Consider the following 15,058-nt stretch of genomic DNA (forward strand, 5'->3'; position numbering starts at 1 on the left):
ACATAATATTAGACTATTTTTTATTTGCAAAATATCAATGTTCTATACTGCATACATCGTCCCTACAGGGCCGTAGCTTTTTGTTTTGTCTTGTTAAAAAGGGTGGCATTACTATGAAGAAAAAAAATCCGGAAACATAGAAACTTAATAAAATTCTCTTCTTAACAGTTTTCTTGAGTGGCACTAGTAACTGCTCATGCATACCCCCCCCCCCCCCCCCGCACAAAAAAAACAATCCTAGCTACGGCCCTGCGCTATTCAGCTTCAAAAAGTGGGATTTTATTGTTTAAACAATCTGCCAATTGTATATATAGGAAATTTCTGGTTACTGTCGTACAATTTATCGTTTTGTCCTGCGGAGGTTCCCGCATTCGCTTTTCGCCTCAAATAAAGCCGATAACCTAAAACAAATAACCACATTTATTTCTTTTATCCTGCAATCCTACGGGAATAGTCGGAAAAGCATGGTTTATTCCATTTTTGTGTACGCAATAGAGTATCGCCAACCTAGCAAGTGCTTTTCCCGTATGACATCATATAAGATACATGACGTCATTTTTTGTAAAACGCTAGCAACATTCTGTAACAATAAATAAACGTTTGTAAACTCTATTAATAACTAAATAAACAGAATTTTGTAATTGTTTAAAAAACTAAAACAACATGTATTTACTGCACTAAGCAAATGACTTATAGCAAAATATTGAAAATCTAGTCTGAAACACCGGATTGGACTTTTATGGTTTGTCCGTGGCCTATATTTTTGGTCAGTGGCAAAAAAATTAGAGATTTATCTAGTCATCATATCTTGTCAATGAATACAGTGATTGCGGGATAAATATATATATATATGTATGTGTGTGTGTGTGTGTGTGTGTGTGTGTGTGTGTGTGTGTGTATATTTTCAAAAAAGTAGGAAAATATTAATATTAATATCAACTAGTAGACCGAGCATACGTTTTGACCATAGCCGTCACTTAATGAACGTTCAGGTCTGTTTATCAAAACACCGAAACACATTCCATAGTTTGCACATGCATCACGCTGTTGCCCCGTACACTTGCGTGGGGTGTCATTCTCGATTTTGACAATTTCCAGGAAGATCCATTAATCACTGTGGAACATTATTTCTGTCAATCTTTTTCATTCTGTTGATCGTACAGTTGTTATTGTTTTGTTTTTAGTCATTTTTATTGTTTGAATTTGCGATTTACTGATAAAAAAAACGTCAACTTTGAAATTTCACTTCTGACCCCAATCGTCCTTCAAGATCTTTGGTGGTCATAAAACCTACTGTAATACTGAACTACCCTTTGTAATGTTTCCCAATTAATTCACTATTATTTTATAACCATTCCCAACAGCTAATATACCTTACAATTTTGTCAATTGTAAATTCTCATTAGAGTTCCCCTACTTTTTTGAAGAGTATACACACATACATACATACATATATATATATATATATATATATATATATATATATATATATAGATATAGATATATATATATAATACATACATACATACATACGAGAACGCGGTTTTTGTCGCGCCTTTAGACAGGTGCTTTAATATGGAGGCAAGAATCTACATTTGTGCTAGTTGCGATGGCGTCAAATTACCGATGGAGGCGACTTTAGAAATGTCCTTTACTAAATATCGAACTAAAATGTTATTTTAGAAGTGTTACAGGATAAACAGAATTCGACACTCGTTTATTTTAATATATTAATGTAAAATATCAATCTCGTCAAGTTCTAATCAGTAGGCCTATTTTTTTCTCGACAGAGCCTTGACAAATACCGTTCATAAAACCATGTATCATTATTTTAATGGAAATGTTATTATTTGGTTTTCAGACGAGAAACCGCCGACTTTCTGGATTATAATTGCGATAGTGGTTTTCTGCGTTCTGAGTCTGATTGTAGCACTATGTGTATATTTGGCACTGAGGCGAAAAAAACAGAAAAACAAAGGTATTGCCATAAAATTATTCTTTGAAAATTGTGAAAAAGAGATGCCCAGTGACGCGTTTTCAGAGCTATTTAGAGTTCATTCTTGTGGAATGTGAAGTTTTAAAAATGCAGACCCGTACGCAAAAACTATTATGTGGGGAGGGGGGTGGGGGGGGGGGAGGGGGTTGGTAATCGGGCCCAAAGGAGTTGCAAAGTAATCGACGGCCCCGCCAATTTGTTTTAAAATCTAGAATGCAGGAGATGGATTTTCCTGCATTCTGGGAAGTAAATTTGTCACATCGTCGGACTTTTTTTTTTTTTTTTTTTTTTACACATCCACAGATGGACCTCGGCAGACTATGGGGGTGCGTACGCACCCTTCGCAACCCCCCCCCGCCCCTCCCGTACGGGCCTGAAATGTACTTAAAAAGGGAAAGCATAGTTATACATTTTTCATGAACTGTTTCTTATATAGCACATATTACAGTCTTTGATATACCAGTCGTGGTGCACTGGCTGGAACGAGCAATAGCCTAATTGACCCACCGAAGCTTTTAAGGAGATTAATCCCAAACCGACTGCGCACCAAGTGAGTGCTTTACCACTGAGCTACGTCCCGCTACGACAACGTTGATATAGATTCGATCAATAATTGAATAATTTATTCTTCATCCAGTTGTTTTGTTTTTTTCACAGAAAATCCAGAGACGCCATACAAGATAATGGCAGACGAGGTAAGCATTCAGATCTCGAGGCCTATATTACAAAGCTCGAGGTTTCCAGGGCCGTATTTAGCGGTGGTGTGGAGGGGGGGGGGGGGGGGGAGAGAGAGAGAGAGAGAGAGAGAGAGAGAGAGAGAGACCGAGCAGCAAATAGAGGTAAAGTGCATGCTTGGTATGCGGTCGGTCTGGGACGTGTTATACTGTTTGTGCGATGGTGCATATAAAAGATATCTTGCTACTAATGGACAATGTAGCGGGTTTGACATCCAAAAGCCGATGATTAATAAATAAATGTGCTCTAGTGGTGTCGCTAAACAAAACAAACTTTCATGGAGATGACTATCCATTATTATTTCCTCACTCTCTTCTTACTGCCATGCCACTTATGTTTTGTTGCTCTACTTTCCGGGAATGCCTCCCCCCCCCCACCCACCCCACCCCACCGCACACACGCCTCAAACACCACTACTTTATTTTTTTTTAAAACGTAGGAAAAGGCAGATAAAATTGAGCAGAGGAGTGGATTGCGGTGCCCCCTAAAATGTAGTGCCCTAGGCCTAGGCCTACTTAGCATGTGCATTAATACAGCTCTGGGTGGGGTTTGGGGTTTGTGTGTTGTGACAATGCTTGAGGATCTAATATGTGCATTCCGTGCCTATTCCATATTTAGTGTTTCCATCGAATCGATAAGAATAACGAATAGTCGAGATAAAAGTTACCCGGGAACAATGGGCCATACTTTAAGTTTTAAATCTTCCGCAGCCTCCGTACGAACTCAAATAACGTTCCAGGTTTGAAACAATTACAGGCACTGAACTATTGAAAAACAAGAACAACAACAACAACATTAGTGCAGATAAAAGAAGAAGAAGAAGGTTTATTAACAAATTACCATCAAATTGCATAGGATAAATCTTCTTTTCATACAGGTATGAAGACAACTGATAGAACAGCCAATATAGAGCATGCGCAGTTCTACCTTTAGTCTTTGTATACTGCCCACATCGGTGGATCCATTCAACTGATTGGAATTTTTCACGTTCCAACCAGTGCACCACAACTGGATAAAGGCCGTGGTGTGTGCTTTCCTATCTGTGGGAAAGTGCATATAAAAGATCCCTTGCTGCATTAGAAAAAATGTAGCTGGTTTCCTCTGATGAATACGTGTAAGAATCATCAAATGTTCGACATCCAATAGCCGATGATTAATAAATCAATGTGCTTTAGTGGTGTCGTTAAACAAAGCAGACATACATAGGGGTCTATAGTCCTAGTGAGAAATAGTCCAATGATTACCAAAGGGGTCGATCCTAGACCGACCGCACATCAAGCGAGCGCTTTACCACTGGGCTACTTCTCGCCCCAGTGGAAGATGGGCGTATATATATATATATATATATGTGTGTGTGTGCATGTATGTATAAAAATAAACCCGATTCTACAGGAATAGTTGGAAAATCATTATTTTTTCTATTTTGGTCACGAAAATCGAGTATCGTTAACCTAACAAGGCTTTTGCCTTTTGACGTCATGCAAGATACATGACGCCATTCTTTCTAAGATGCTAGATACATTCTGTCACATTCAAAAAGCTTTTCTAAACTCCAATTCATAAACATATATATACGTTTTGTATTGTTATCGCAAAACTAAAATTTATTTGCATTTAGTGTACTAAAACAAATTATTTAAAGAGTATGTTTTTTTAAAATCTAGTCTGAAATAGACGGGCCAGTGACCAAAAATATAGAGATTTATCTAGTCATCATATCATGCCAATGAATATAGTGATTGCGGGATAAATGTATTTAAGCCTATACATAACAGTTGAGAATATTTTACACTTTCTAATAAAAAAATTACCTATATAGTACAAATGGCTGTACTAATCGATAATGTCTTGTGATATAAAGGCGATATTGCAGGTTTAATTTTTACTTTTATTATTCTTATTTTTGTTTTTTCTTCTTTCTTTAACAACAACAAAAACAAAAAGAACAAAGAACACCATACAAACAAACACCACCAAAAACACCAACCACATCAAAACACACATCAAAAACACAAAGGGTATCAAGAACACAAAGGATACCAACAACACAAACAACACAAACAACACCAACAACAACACAAAGAATATCAAGAACACCAACAACAACACAAAGGATACCAACAACACAAAGAACATCAAGAACACCAACAAAACAAAGAACATCAAGAACACAAAGAAGACAAAGAATATCAACAGTACAAAGAACCTCAAGAACACAAAGATCCTCAAGAACACAAAGAACCTCAAGAACACAAAGATCATCAAGATCATCAAGAACACAAAGAACCTCAAGAACACAAAGAACCTCAAGAACACAAATATGACCAAGAACACAAAGCTCATCAAGAACACAAAGAACCTCAAGAACACAAATATGACCAAGAACACAAAGCTCATCAAGAACACAAAGAACCTCAAGAACACAAACAACCTCAAGAACACAAAGATCATCAACAACACAAAGAAGAGAAAGAATACCAAGAACAGAAAGAACACCAACAACACCAACAACATCAACAAAACAACGAAGAACAAAACAAATAGGACACCAACAAACAAACCCACATAAACATCTCACAGGTCTACAAGGCGATAGAGAACCGGCGAAAGTGGAAAAGGACCGAATACCTCAATTTGATATACTGAACTTTTATTATAATAATAATAATAATAATAATAATAATAATAATAATATTATTATTATTTATTATTATTAGTAGATTTTTTTTTGATTTAAAAAAAAAGAAAGAAGTTTATGTATGCATGTATGTATGTATGTATGTATGTATTCTTCAGTGGTCTGTTTTGTCAGTTTGTGAAAAACGTTCTACGTCCATGTAGCTGAAATTTGGTAGTTATTTAGGCCCACCAGGCGGATTGATGGTACTAAACAGTTGTGTTTATAGGTTATGTGCATTGACCTCAATCGCGAATTTCGTGTTGTATGTCAGTTTCTGTGAAAGGTACAGGTAAAAACTCTACTGCCTATCTACATAAAAGTGTCAAAATATTGAATTAATCCGATGCTTGCTTCCTGGGGGAATCTACTCTTTAGAGCATACTAAACTGTCGATTTACATTTTTTAATTTTTGACATATTTCAGATTGATTTTGCAAATACAAATTGCACACATTTGCGCAGATTGTATCTTTAATTCTTTTCATGTGAGAGAAATACAATATGTATGTTATAATTAATCATTTACTGTTTTATTAACGTGTAAACTATGAAAGAAGTGAAATGTTATTTATTTGTTAATATGGCAAGACATTTAATGAAATAGTCTAAACAAAATACATCCTGCATACGTGGCTACTTTCGATTCGTCGAGATGCACTGGGCAATATGACAACTCTGTATGTAAGAGGTCAGCCATCGAAAGTTCTTAAAGGAATAGTAAACTCAAATATGAGTATCAGGTTTTATGTGTTTGTTTTTAAAGAGTATTATTGTTGTTTGTAAATTACGTTCTGGGACGATTTGGCTGGAATGTGGTAGTTGATTTGGTGACAGTTTATGCGGGTTTGGGGGGGGGGGGGGGGAGGGGGTAATTATTGAAGTAATTGGATAACATTAGTAAGTCCGAGTAATAGGTGGCTGTGTGTGTGTGTGTGTGTGTGTGTGTGTGTGTGTGTGTGTGTGTGTGTTGTAATGTATGTATATATGTATGTATGTAGTATTATTAGTATTATTACTATATATGTATTGATGCAATAATATCTATGTATTACCCATATGGTTAAAAGTATTTGGTATATTGATGACGTCATCAATTGGCGCACTACAACCTTAAAGGAACGTCAACCAAACGAGTTGAGTGATACAACTTAAGATCGATTATGGGTAATAAATATTATATTAAACTCGCTACCATTTCTTATCTTGTTTATAAACCCTCGAGAAATAATTTTCATTGTCACTCACTAAAACTCGTCACAACTAAAAAAATTTAACTCTGGACATAAACATGGTACGAAATGGAACCTCCTTTAATACTCTATAAATATTGTATGTATGTCGAGTTTGACTATTACATACATAGTTATTAACGCACTGGCACAGGGGATACTTAAATGTATGTATGTATTTAGGAATGAATGAAAGCACTTGCTCAGGACTTTTTTTTAAACTAAAACATTATTATTTCCTAATTTTGCCTCAGGGATTTGAAATTGATTTTAAATTGACTGTTGTGGTATACAAAATAAAACTGTTTTTCGATTACTCTTGTTTTTAATTTGTTTGTTTCGTACTAGGTTTTGTTTATCAGCCGAATACAGTGTATTTGTTTTGATAAGTCTGTTAGGAAAAGGGATAACATAGAAACAAACCGATGAAAAATGGACTGGGTTACAAGCTTACACGCAGGCTTAGGCGGCGGGTAGTCATCTGGAGACTAAAATATCATTGAGACTTGGTTCATTTTTTCTGTGTGCAACAACAGGACGTGATGTAATGGGTTTTTTTTCATAACAGTTTGCAGCTTTAAAAATTGTTCCTTCATAATTTTGACAATATCAATACTACGTCGATTGTAAATTATTCGAAAAATTATTTAAATTTCTTTGTGTTTCGTCTTTTGAAGTATCAGGGGTTGTTCCATTGGAATTATTTCAATATTTTCATCTAATAAAGATTGAAGTGATTGTGTGTGTGTGTGTGTGTGTGTGTGTGTGTGTGTGTGTGTGTGTGCATGTGTGTGTGTGTGTGTATGTGTGTATATAATTACAAACTTTCCGAATTTATACGATTTACTGTATTCTGATTGGCTGACGTCACTAAAAAACCAAGCGTTATCCTTCCATAAACCTCATAAAAATACGTCATCACGGAAGACCAATATCGATTGGAACTATTTTTAGCTGGATGGGCGAGAAGCCCAATGACCCAGTTCGGTGATCGTTTTAAAAATAGAACAAGGAAGTGACCTGTTCTCTCGATTAAAAAAATAAGGGAAACTGGATGAGATATTCATGTTATAAAAAAAAAAAAATTAAAATATATTTTTTATTTGTTTTTATTCTGTTAAAAAAAACCCCAAAACATCCAATAGTATGTATACATGTATTCCTACGCTTATTTACATAACATGGCTGAGGGTAAGAACGAAAGAAATTATTTTTGAGTGTTTTAAGGTACACTTCTTGTACTGTTTGTAATTATAAGAATTGTTTCTCATTTTTTAGGAATTTATCGATGTATAAAATTCACAAATGTAGTATAAAATCGCTTCACTACGCTACGCGATTTTATACCATTTGTGACTTCTATACATCGATAAATTCCTAAAAAATGAGAAACAATTCTTATATATATATATATATATATATATATATATATATATATATATATATATATATATATATATCAGAGACGGGGTAATTGTAATCGATTGTAATCGAATACTCGTTTTCATATAATCACAATCGTAATCATCTACAATATTTTTTAAGAACGCCATGTAATCGCAATCATAATCAATTACATTGCTAATGTAAATGGAATCTGTGATTACTTTCATGATTACGCATGATTTCGTAAAACCGTTAGATATGTTTAGCATCAACTCCAGTAACAGCGCCTGCAGTTGGATACCGGCCTCGGTGGCGCAGTGGTTATGCCATCGAACTATGGTAGGCACACGGTTCGCAGCCCGGTACCGGCTCTAACCCAGAGCGAGTTCTTAAGGGCTTAATGGGTAGGTGTATTGCCACTACACCCTCTTCTCTGTCACTAACCACTAACCAACTAACAACTAATCCATTGTCCTGGACATACAGCCCAGATAGCTGAGGTGTGTGCCCAGGGCAGCGTACTTGAACCTTATATAAGCACGAAAATAAGTTGAAGTGAAATATAGTTGGATGAGGCACTGGTCAATCAGTGTAAACAATATAATCTCCCATTGTCTCTAATCTAATAGTGAAACTATCATTTTCCTAAATAGAATTGTTCTCCCATTATGTTCTACTCTAATAGTGGAAGTATAATTTGCCTAAATAGAACTGATCTCCCATTGTTATACTCTAATAGTGGAGGTATAATTTGCCTAAATATAACTGATCTCTTATTTCGTTCTACTCTAATAGTTGAACTTTCATTTGCCTAAATAGAACTGATCTTCCATTTCGTTGTACTCTAATAGTGTAACTAGGATTTCCCTAAACAGAACTGATCTCGTATTTTGTTCTACTCTAATAGTTTAATTTTCCTAAATAGAACTGATCTCACATTTCGTTCTACTCTAATAGTGGAACTATCATTTGCCTAAATAGAACTGATCTCCCATTGTCTTCTACTCTGATAGTGGAACTATCATTTGCCTAAACAGAACTGATCTCCCATTCTCTACTACTCTAATTGTAGAACTATCATTTGCCTAAATAGAGCTGATCTCCCATTTTGTTCTACTCTAATAGTGGAACTATCAGTTGCCTAAATATAACTGATCTCCCATTGTCTTCTACTGTAATAATGGAGGTATAATTTGCCGATATAGAACGGATCTTCAATTTGTTCTACTCTAATTTTAGATAAACTATTTTTATGACACCAGGTGATCAATAAAAACACCCAGACAAAGATACATATTGGTTTTTTTCATTGTTATAGTGTTTGATTATAAGGAAGGAAATGTTTTATTTTATGACGCACTCAACACACTTTACTTACGGTTATTGGACGTCGAACATATGGTTAAGGACCACACACATTGCGAGTGCACCATCCCACAGACAGGATAGTACATACCACGACCTTTGTTATACCACTTGTGGAACACCGGCTGGAACGAGAAATAGTCCAATGGGCCCACCGACGGGAATCGATCCTAGATCGATTGCGCATCAGGTGAGCGCTGTACCATTGAGCTACGTCCAGCCACCTTGTGACTATGAATGATAATTTCATCCTTATTTATATGGCACAAAGCAAACTACCGAAACTGTTTACATGATGTATATTTTATGCATTGATACACTAATTCTACCTACGGATATGGGTGTTCCTTTTCATCAATAATCCAAATTTAAGAATAATAAGTCTGGTTTTGGAAAAGTATTCGCTCCCTCAATATCCTCAAAAAAGGGAGGAACATGATCAAAATCAATGGTTAGTACAGTAAAAAGTAGCATGAATAATAATAACAACAATTTGATCAGTGTGCATACGTTCCTAAATTTCTGAAATGATTTTATAAATTATGCAAAGTTATCCACTATGCCTTTCTATTAATGAAATTAGCATGGTTGTTGAAATATAATGAACAAGTTCACGTTAGTAACATCATTTACTACTTGGGCATATTTGTGGAAATGAGATCACGAATACTGGATAATGTATTCACAATCGTAATCCATTACTTTCAATTTTCGTGTAATCGTATTCGGGACATTCTTAAGTACTCACAATTGTTAATGGATTAAAAAAATTTCAAGTAATTGGCCCATATATCTATATGACGTTTTTTGCAATGTTTCATTAAATCACTTTGATGGTATACCATTTCTACAGTAGTCTCTGTTATATACAATGTATATAATGTTTGGTTTTTCCTTCTTCTTTTTTTCCGTTAAACAGAGCTAGCCAAGACATGGCTATCTCCCTTCGATCGTAAGTGTACTGTTGCTTTCGTGCCAAAGGTTATCTGGGGGTAAAACACATTTTATATGCATATCAAATCCATCGAACCTGAACGCCTTCAGCTATTGAATACATTATATGTTCTCAAATATTGTGTTTGAATACGTTTCTACCACTCCCAGACTAGCTTACTAAATCAAAACCAGAACATGATAGAACCCATTGGAATAAATGTAGCTGATATGACATGCACTCATGAATCACTGCCAAAACAGTGATGACATCAGGTGTTTCAGAAAGATGAAAATATCCTGCCCCACCGGAGGCACCCGTCATACGTACTGGCACCAGAGCTGCAAAGTCCGTCACTTCATCTAAATCAATAATAAATAAATGTGCAAGAGATGGAAAAGTATGTACAAGTTCAAAATATGGAATAGCATCAGCCATTAGTTTGGTCAGTTACGCATCGTATTTAATCAATATATCCTCCAAATGTCTATCATAAAACATTTTGAATGGCTAACGGCGTTGTTTGAAATCTGCACACAATGATCATGCTGTAAGGTATCTTGTAAGTTGTGATATGTAAACATCAAACGCTGGAGCAGAGGGCATAAAGTGAAAATTTATTGGAAAGTTGAATTCATCCCTTTTCCCATACAGATTTGAATTACAATGCACAGATCGAGGAATGAAACCGAGTTGATACCTTTAGATCAGGCCTTTCCCCAGGATTTTTTTTAAGGTGCTTACATTTTTAGTATCAGTATAACAAAAATGAAGCCAAAATAAGTGGGGTAGAGGGTTGAAAACAGTTAAGTGTTTGCCTTCAATCCAGCTAATCATGCTCTTTTTTTTAAACTTTTTTTTAAAGTAACCCATCAATTCCCCACCCGTAACAATTTCATAATTTGTGCCATGTTGATGCTGTTGATTTCAGCGTCGTGTTAAATGCTTGTTGCGATTTCTGCTTGTAAAATACCTAGGCTAAGAATGCCGACTTCACAGCATATTCCATTTACAAAAAAAAAAAAAAAAAAAAAAGTTCATAAAATTAAAATTTATGGTGTTTTTAAAATCCAGCTAACTTATTAAATGTCACCTCACAGTCTTACAAATATATATCTAACATTATCTAACAAATATGATTATTGTAAACTAATTCAGTGTATGTTTAACTGCAATTTGTATAAATACTGCATGTTCATTTCCCGCGATCTCTCGACCATAGGTACAAAACTAACAAAGACAAAGGAAATAAATGAAACTGTCGTTAGGTATTCATTGAATGAATGAATGAATGAATGAATGAATGTTTAGCGACACCCCAGCACGAAAAATACATCGGCCATTAGGTGTCAAACTATGGTAATGCAAATAAATAAAGTGATGATCAACATCAATATAAAAATTCAAGACTTAAACAAAAACAGTGTAAAGAACTGTGCAAAAACACAAATATCACAGAATTTTACGGATACTGAATTTTACTCAAAACTTCAATGTTGTGCTGTATTGGCCATTCTCAAAGAGAATGTTACACCCCTGCACCACGGTGAGGTTACAGCACACGCAGGGGGTATTCATTGATGCAAACTATTGTTTTTCTACAAATTTACATCAAGATTTACTTCTTTGTAATCGTATTGTTCAATGTCCGCAACGAAGCCTCTTGACACGTGGGTGTCAGCTGACTCTGAAAGCGTGACGTATATTCGCGTCGAGAGCTTTCCTCGGTTCAGCCAACGTTCTTCCTAACGTTCGCGAACTATTTGATTGGTGTCCGTCGTGTCCATTTGGTTTAACGTGAAGTTCACAAACCAGTGTAGCGAACGTTTTGTTTTCACTCGATCTAGCTGAATTCAGCTCTTGGGATAGCCCACATGTCTTTCGGCCCTAAACTGGCATGTGTATTCAAATTGACACGCATTGTCGGTTTGTTTTTATTACTTTGATTCAAAGACTTTACAGTTAAAATAACAAGTTACAGATCTTCCAGACATTGAATTACCGTCACATTGCTGTCACACATGTCGAATGCATGCCGTTAAAATTCTGGATAACACAGTTTCTCGTTACCGGTCGCGAGATCGCCATTATGCTAATTGAATATTTGGTATTATTATTATGTTTGAGCTGTCGGATAGATTATGTAACCGTTTGTTCACATCAGAAGATATAAAATGGTTTAGCCAAAATTTTAGCCATTGCAAATTTTATTAGCTTTTTTTTTTTTTAGTAAGTTTTAATTAGCCAATGACTAATTTGGCTACCGACAGCACGAGCTTTGGATGTGTTCAGTGTGTGGGAGTTTTTGGGAAGGGGGTGTTAGGATAGAAGTGATCGATTGCCAAATTAACTGTACTTTTAAAAAGTGCTTCACCTATCGTTTATTCAGTTAAATGGTCCAGTTGATTCTGTCAATGGGCATCTTCTTTGATCGATCTTGAAGCTTGATTGCTCGCCGTTAAGCGTAAGGGCCTTCCTGACGGATTAGCGGTCCCAGTAGATGTGGTAAATTTACTAAACACCAGTTGTGAGCAGACGACTGGTCCATTGTTAGGTATTTAGGAAGTGTATTACCTGTCATAGTAATTAGGTGTGCTAGATATACGTGTACACAAGTTGTTTGCAAGAGGTAGTCGACTGCCACGCTCGTACTTGTGCATTTTTTTGTTTTTTTAAAGCACTTCAAATCAAGGCTTATCGGCAACTGATTTAAGGCGCTTCCACGCCGTCAAAGCGCTTACTTTACGGACCAAGGCGTGTCAGGCCGCTACGCCTAACGGCCCTGGGGAAACCCCTGTAGATGTTCCTTTTATTTTGTTGTTATATAAGACCATCCGATGTTTCTATATACAACAGAGTGACCTAGTGGAAATAATTTTTCCGGATTTTTAGGCTATTTTCATTTTAAAGAGCAAACGCCCTTTTCAAAACAATAATTTAAAGCATGCGAAAACGCCATTTTCATTTAAAACAAAAATTAAACTGCGTGAAAAATGCCATGTTTGACAAATTATTTATTATATTTGCAAGATAAAATCAATCAAAGAGATACATAACAATACAATTTTGTATTATGTATTGGAATGTTATGTATTGAATAGTAAAAGCAGTATAAGTGACAGACTTTTTCTACTTCCTTTTTAGGCAAAAGCCTACTTTATGGTTTGTCTAGTAAAACATGCTAAATATATTGATCAGTGTAAATGAAGTTACTATAGCTAGTACAACAATTAACAGCATCAAACAGATGCATTCTTTGTCAATTGTAAATGAGTATATAATTATTTACATGTGAATGAGACCCCTCACCCCCTTACAAAAAAGACAGGCCCTCAAAAAACGCACACCAAAAATCATCAGCATCAACAAAACAGCCTAAAAACCCACACTTTATTAGCAAATATTGCATTACAGTTTAAGACTCTCCCAGACATAATTATGGTTAAGGATTACAGAGATATTGCGACAGGAAACCCGCTGCCGCCACTCAACATTCACCAGACATGATATTACATACCACGGTATTTGTTACATCAGTTGTGGAACACTGGCTGGAATGAAAAATAGCCCACCGACGGGGATCGATCGTGGATCAGACGAGCACTGTATCACTGAGCCACGATCCGGCCCCATGTTAACAGGGTGACAGACAAACATAAAACATATATTTTGGTTTCGTACACAATAAATAAAACATATCCAACGGTATTTTTTGTTTTATACGATATATTTCACAAAAGGTACTTTTTATTTCTTTCATCTTTTAAAACTTAAAATTAATATTTTGTCCAGAAATATGATTTTTTTTTTTTTTTAAAATGTCTGCTTGTTATACAAATTTGACAGGGGTCAAGGTTAATAGACCAGTTTTTATTTTAATGTGGTGAAACATTGTAATAATATAGCTAATTTTGAATTTGAATGGCGTCAGTATTCCAATGACGTCACTTTGGGTTACAGCTCTATAATTCGAAAGTTCAATGGTGCGAAGGTTACATAGTCCGAAGGTTTATAGGCCTTACTATCATCACTATAATGGCTAAAGAACAGTGTCAAATGCACTAAACAAATGCGAATTACTAAGTAATCACTAAGCTTATCTCTGTGTAAAAGGTTTAAGGCAAAAGTGTAAGATATAACATATTACGTTAGGACACAACGATATGATACATGTTGGATATCAATTTAAAGGCATCTGATTGGCTTCTTTCGTACAAATCCAAACCATCCACTGAGATTAAGACTACACACGTTGATTTCTATTGCCAGATGATGTACTAGTCAACAGTGTATATTACGTAAACACGTGCGCCGTATATAACTTGGTTCAGAATACGTTTTAATTTCTCTTAACTCTGTATTTTAAAGAAAAAGATATGTCAGAAAAAGAATTTTACACTCGTGTCTCCAGCTCTCGTGTCAGTTAGATACCATTTATCTTGCATTTCGTTTACAACTGTATTCATCTCGCGTTCGCTCCCATTGGCGTAGTCAGGATTTTATATTGGTGGGGGACCACAATGACATGGAGGGTCAACCACATTGCTTTTGAGACTATCAATAGTGAAGGAAGTAAGCAAACAAATTATTTACGGTCGGACATAATTATGGTTAAGGATTACACAGATATTGAGACAGGAAACCCGCTGCTGCCACTCACATTCACCAGACATGATATTACATACCACGGCATTTGTTACATCAGTTGTGGCACACTGGCTGGAATGAAAAAT

The 15,058-nt window shown here is 35.7% G+C and overlaps 1 protein-coding gene across 1 annotated transcript in view; it reads left to right on the top strand.

Moving 5' to 3' along the window:
* The window catches only part of LOC121385899 (scavenger receptor class F member 1-like), a 67,897-nt gene extending 53,291 nt beyond the window's left edge, over positions 1-14,606 (top strand). Inside the window, exons 10-14 of the mRNA XM_041516690.1 lie at positions 1,862-1,978; positions 2,654-2,691; positions 4,676-5,122; positions 13,470-13,487; positions 14,595-14,606. Of these exons, the coding sequence (XP_041372624.1) occupies positions 1,862-1,978; positions 2,654-2,691; positions 4,676-5,122; positions 13,470-13,487; positions 14,595-14,606 (632 nt within the window). The remainder of the gene's footprint in view (positions 1-1,861; positions 1,979-2,653; positions 2,692-4,675; positions 5,123-13,469; positions 13,488-14,594) is intronic.
* The last annotated feature ends 452 nt before the right edge of the window (positions 14,607-15,058 follow it).

The sequence above is a fragment of the Gigantopelta aegis genome, chromosome 12 (genome assembly GCF_016097555.1).
Source record: "Gigantopelta aegis isolate Gae_Host chromosome 12, Gae_host_genome, whole genome shotgun sequence".
NCBI lineage: Eukaryota > Metazoa > Mollusca > Gastropoda > Neomphalida > Peltospiridae > Gigantopelta > Gigantopelta aegis.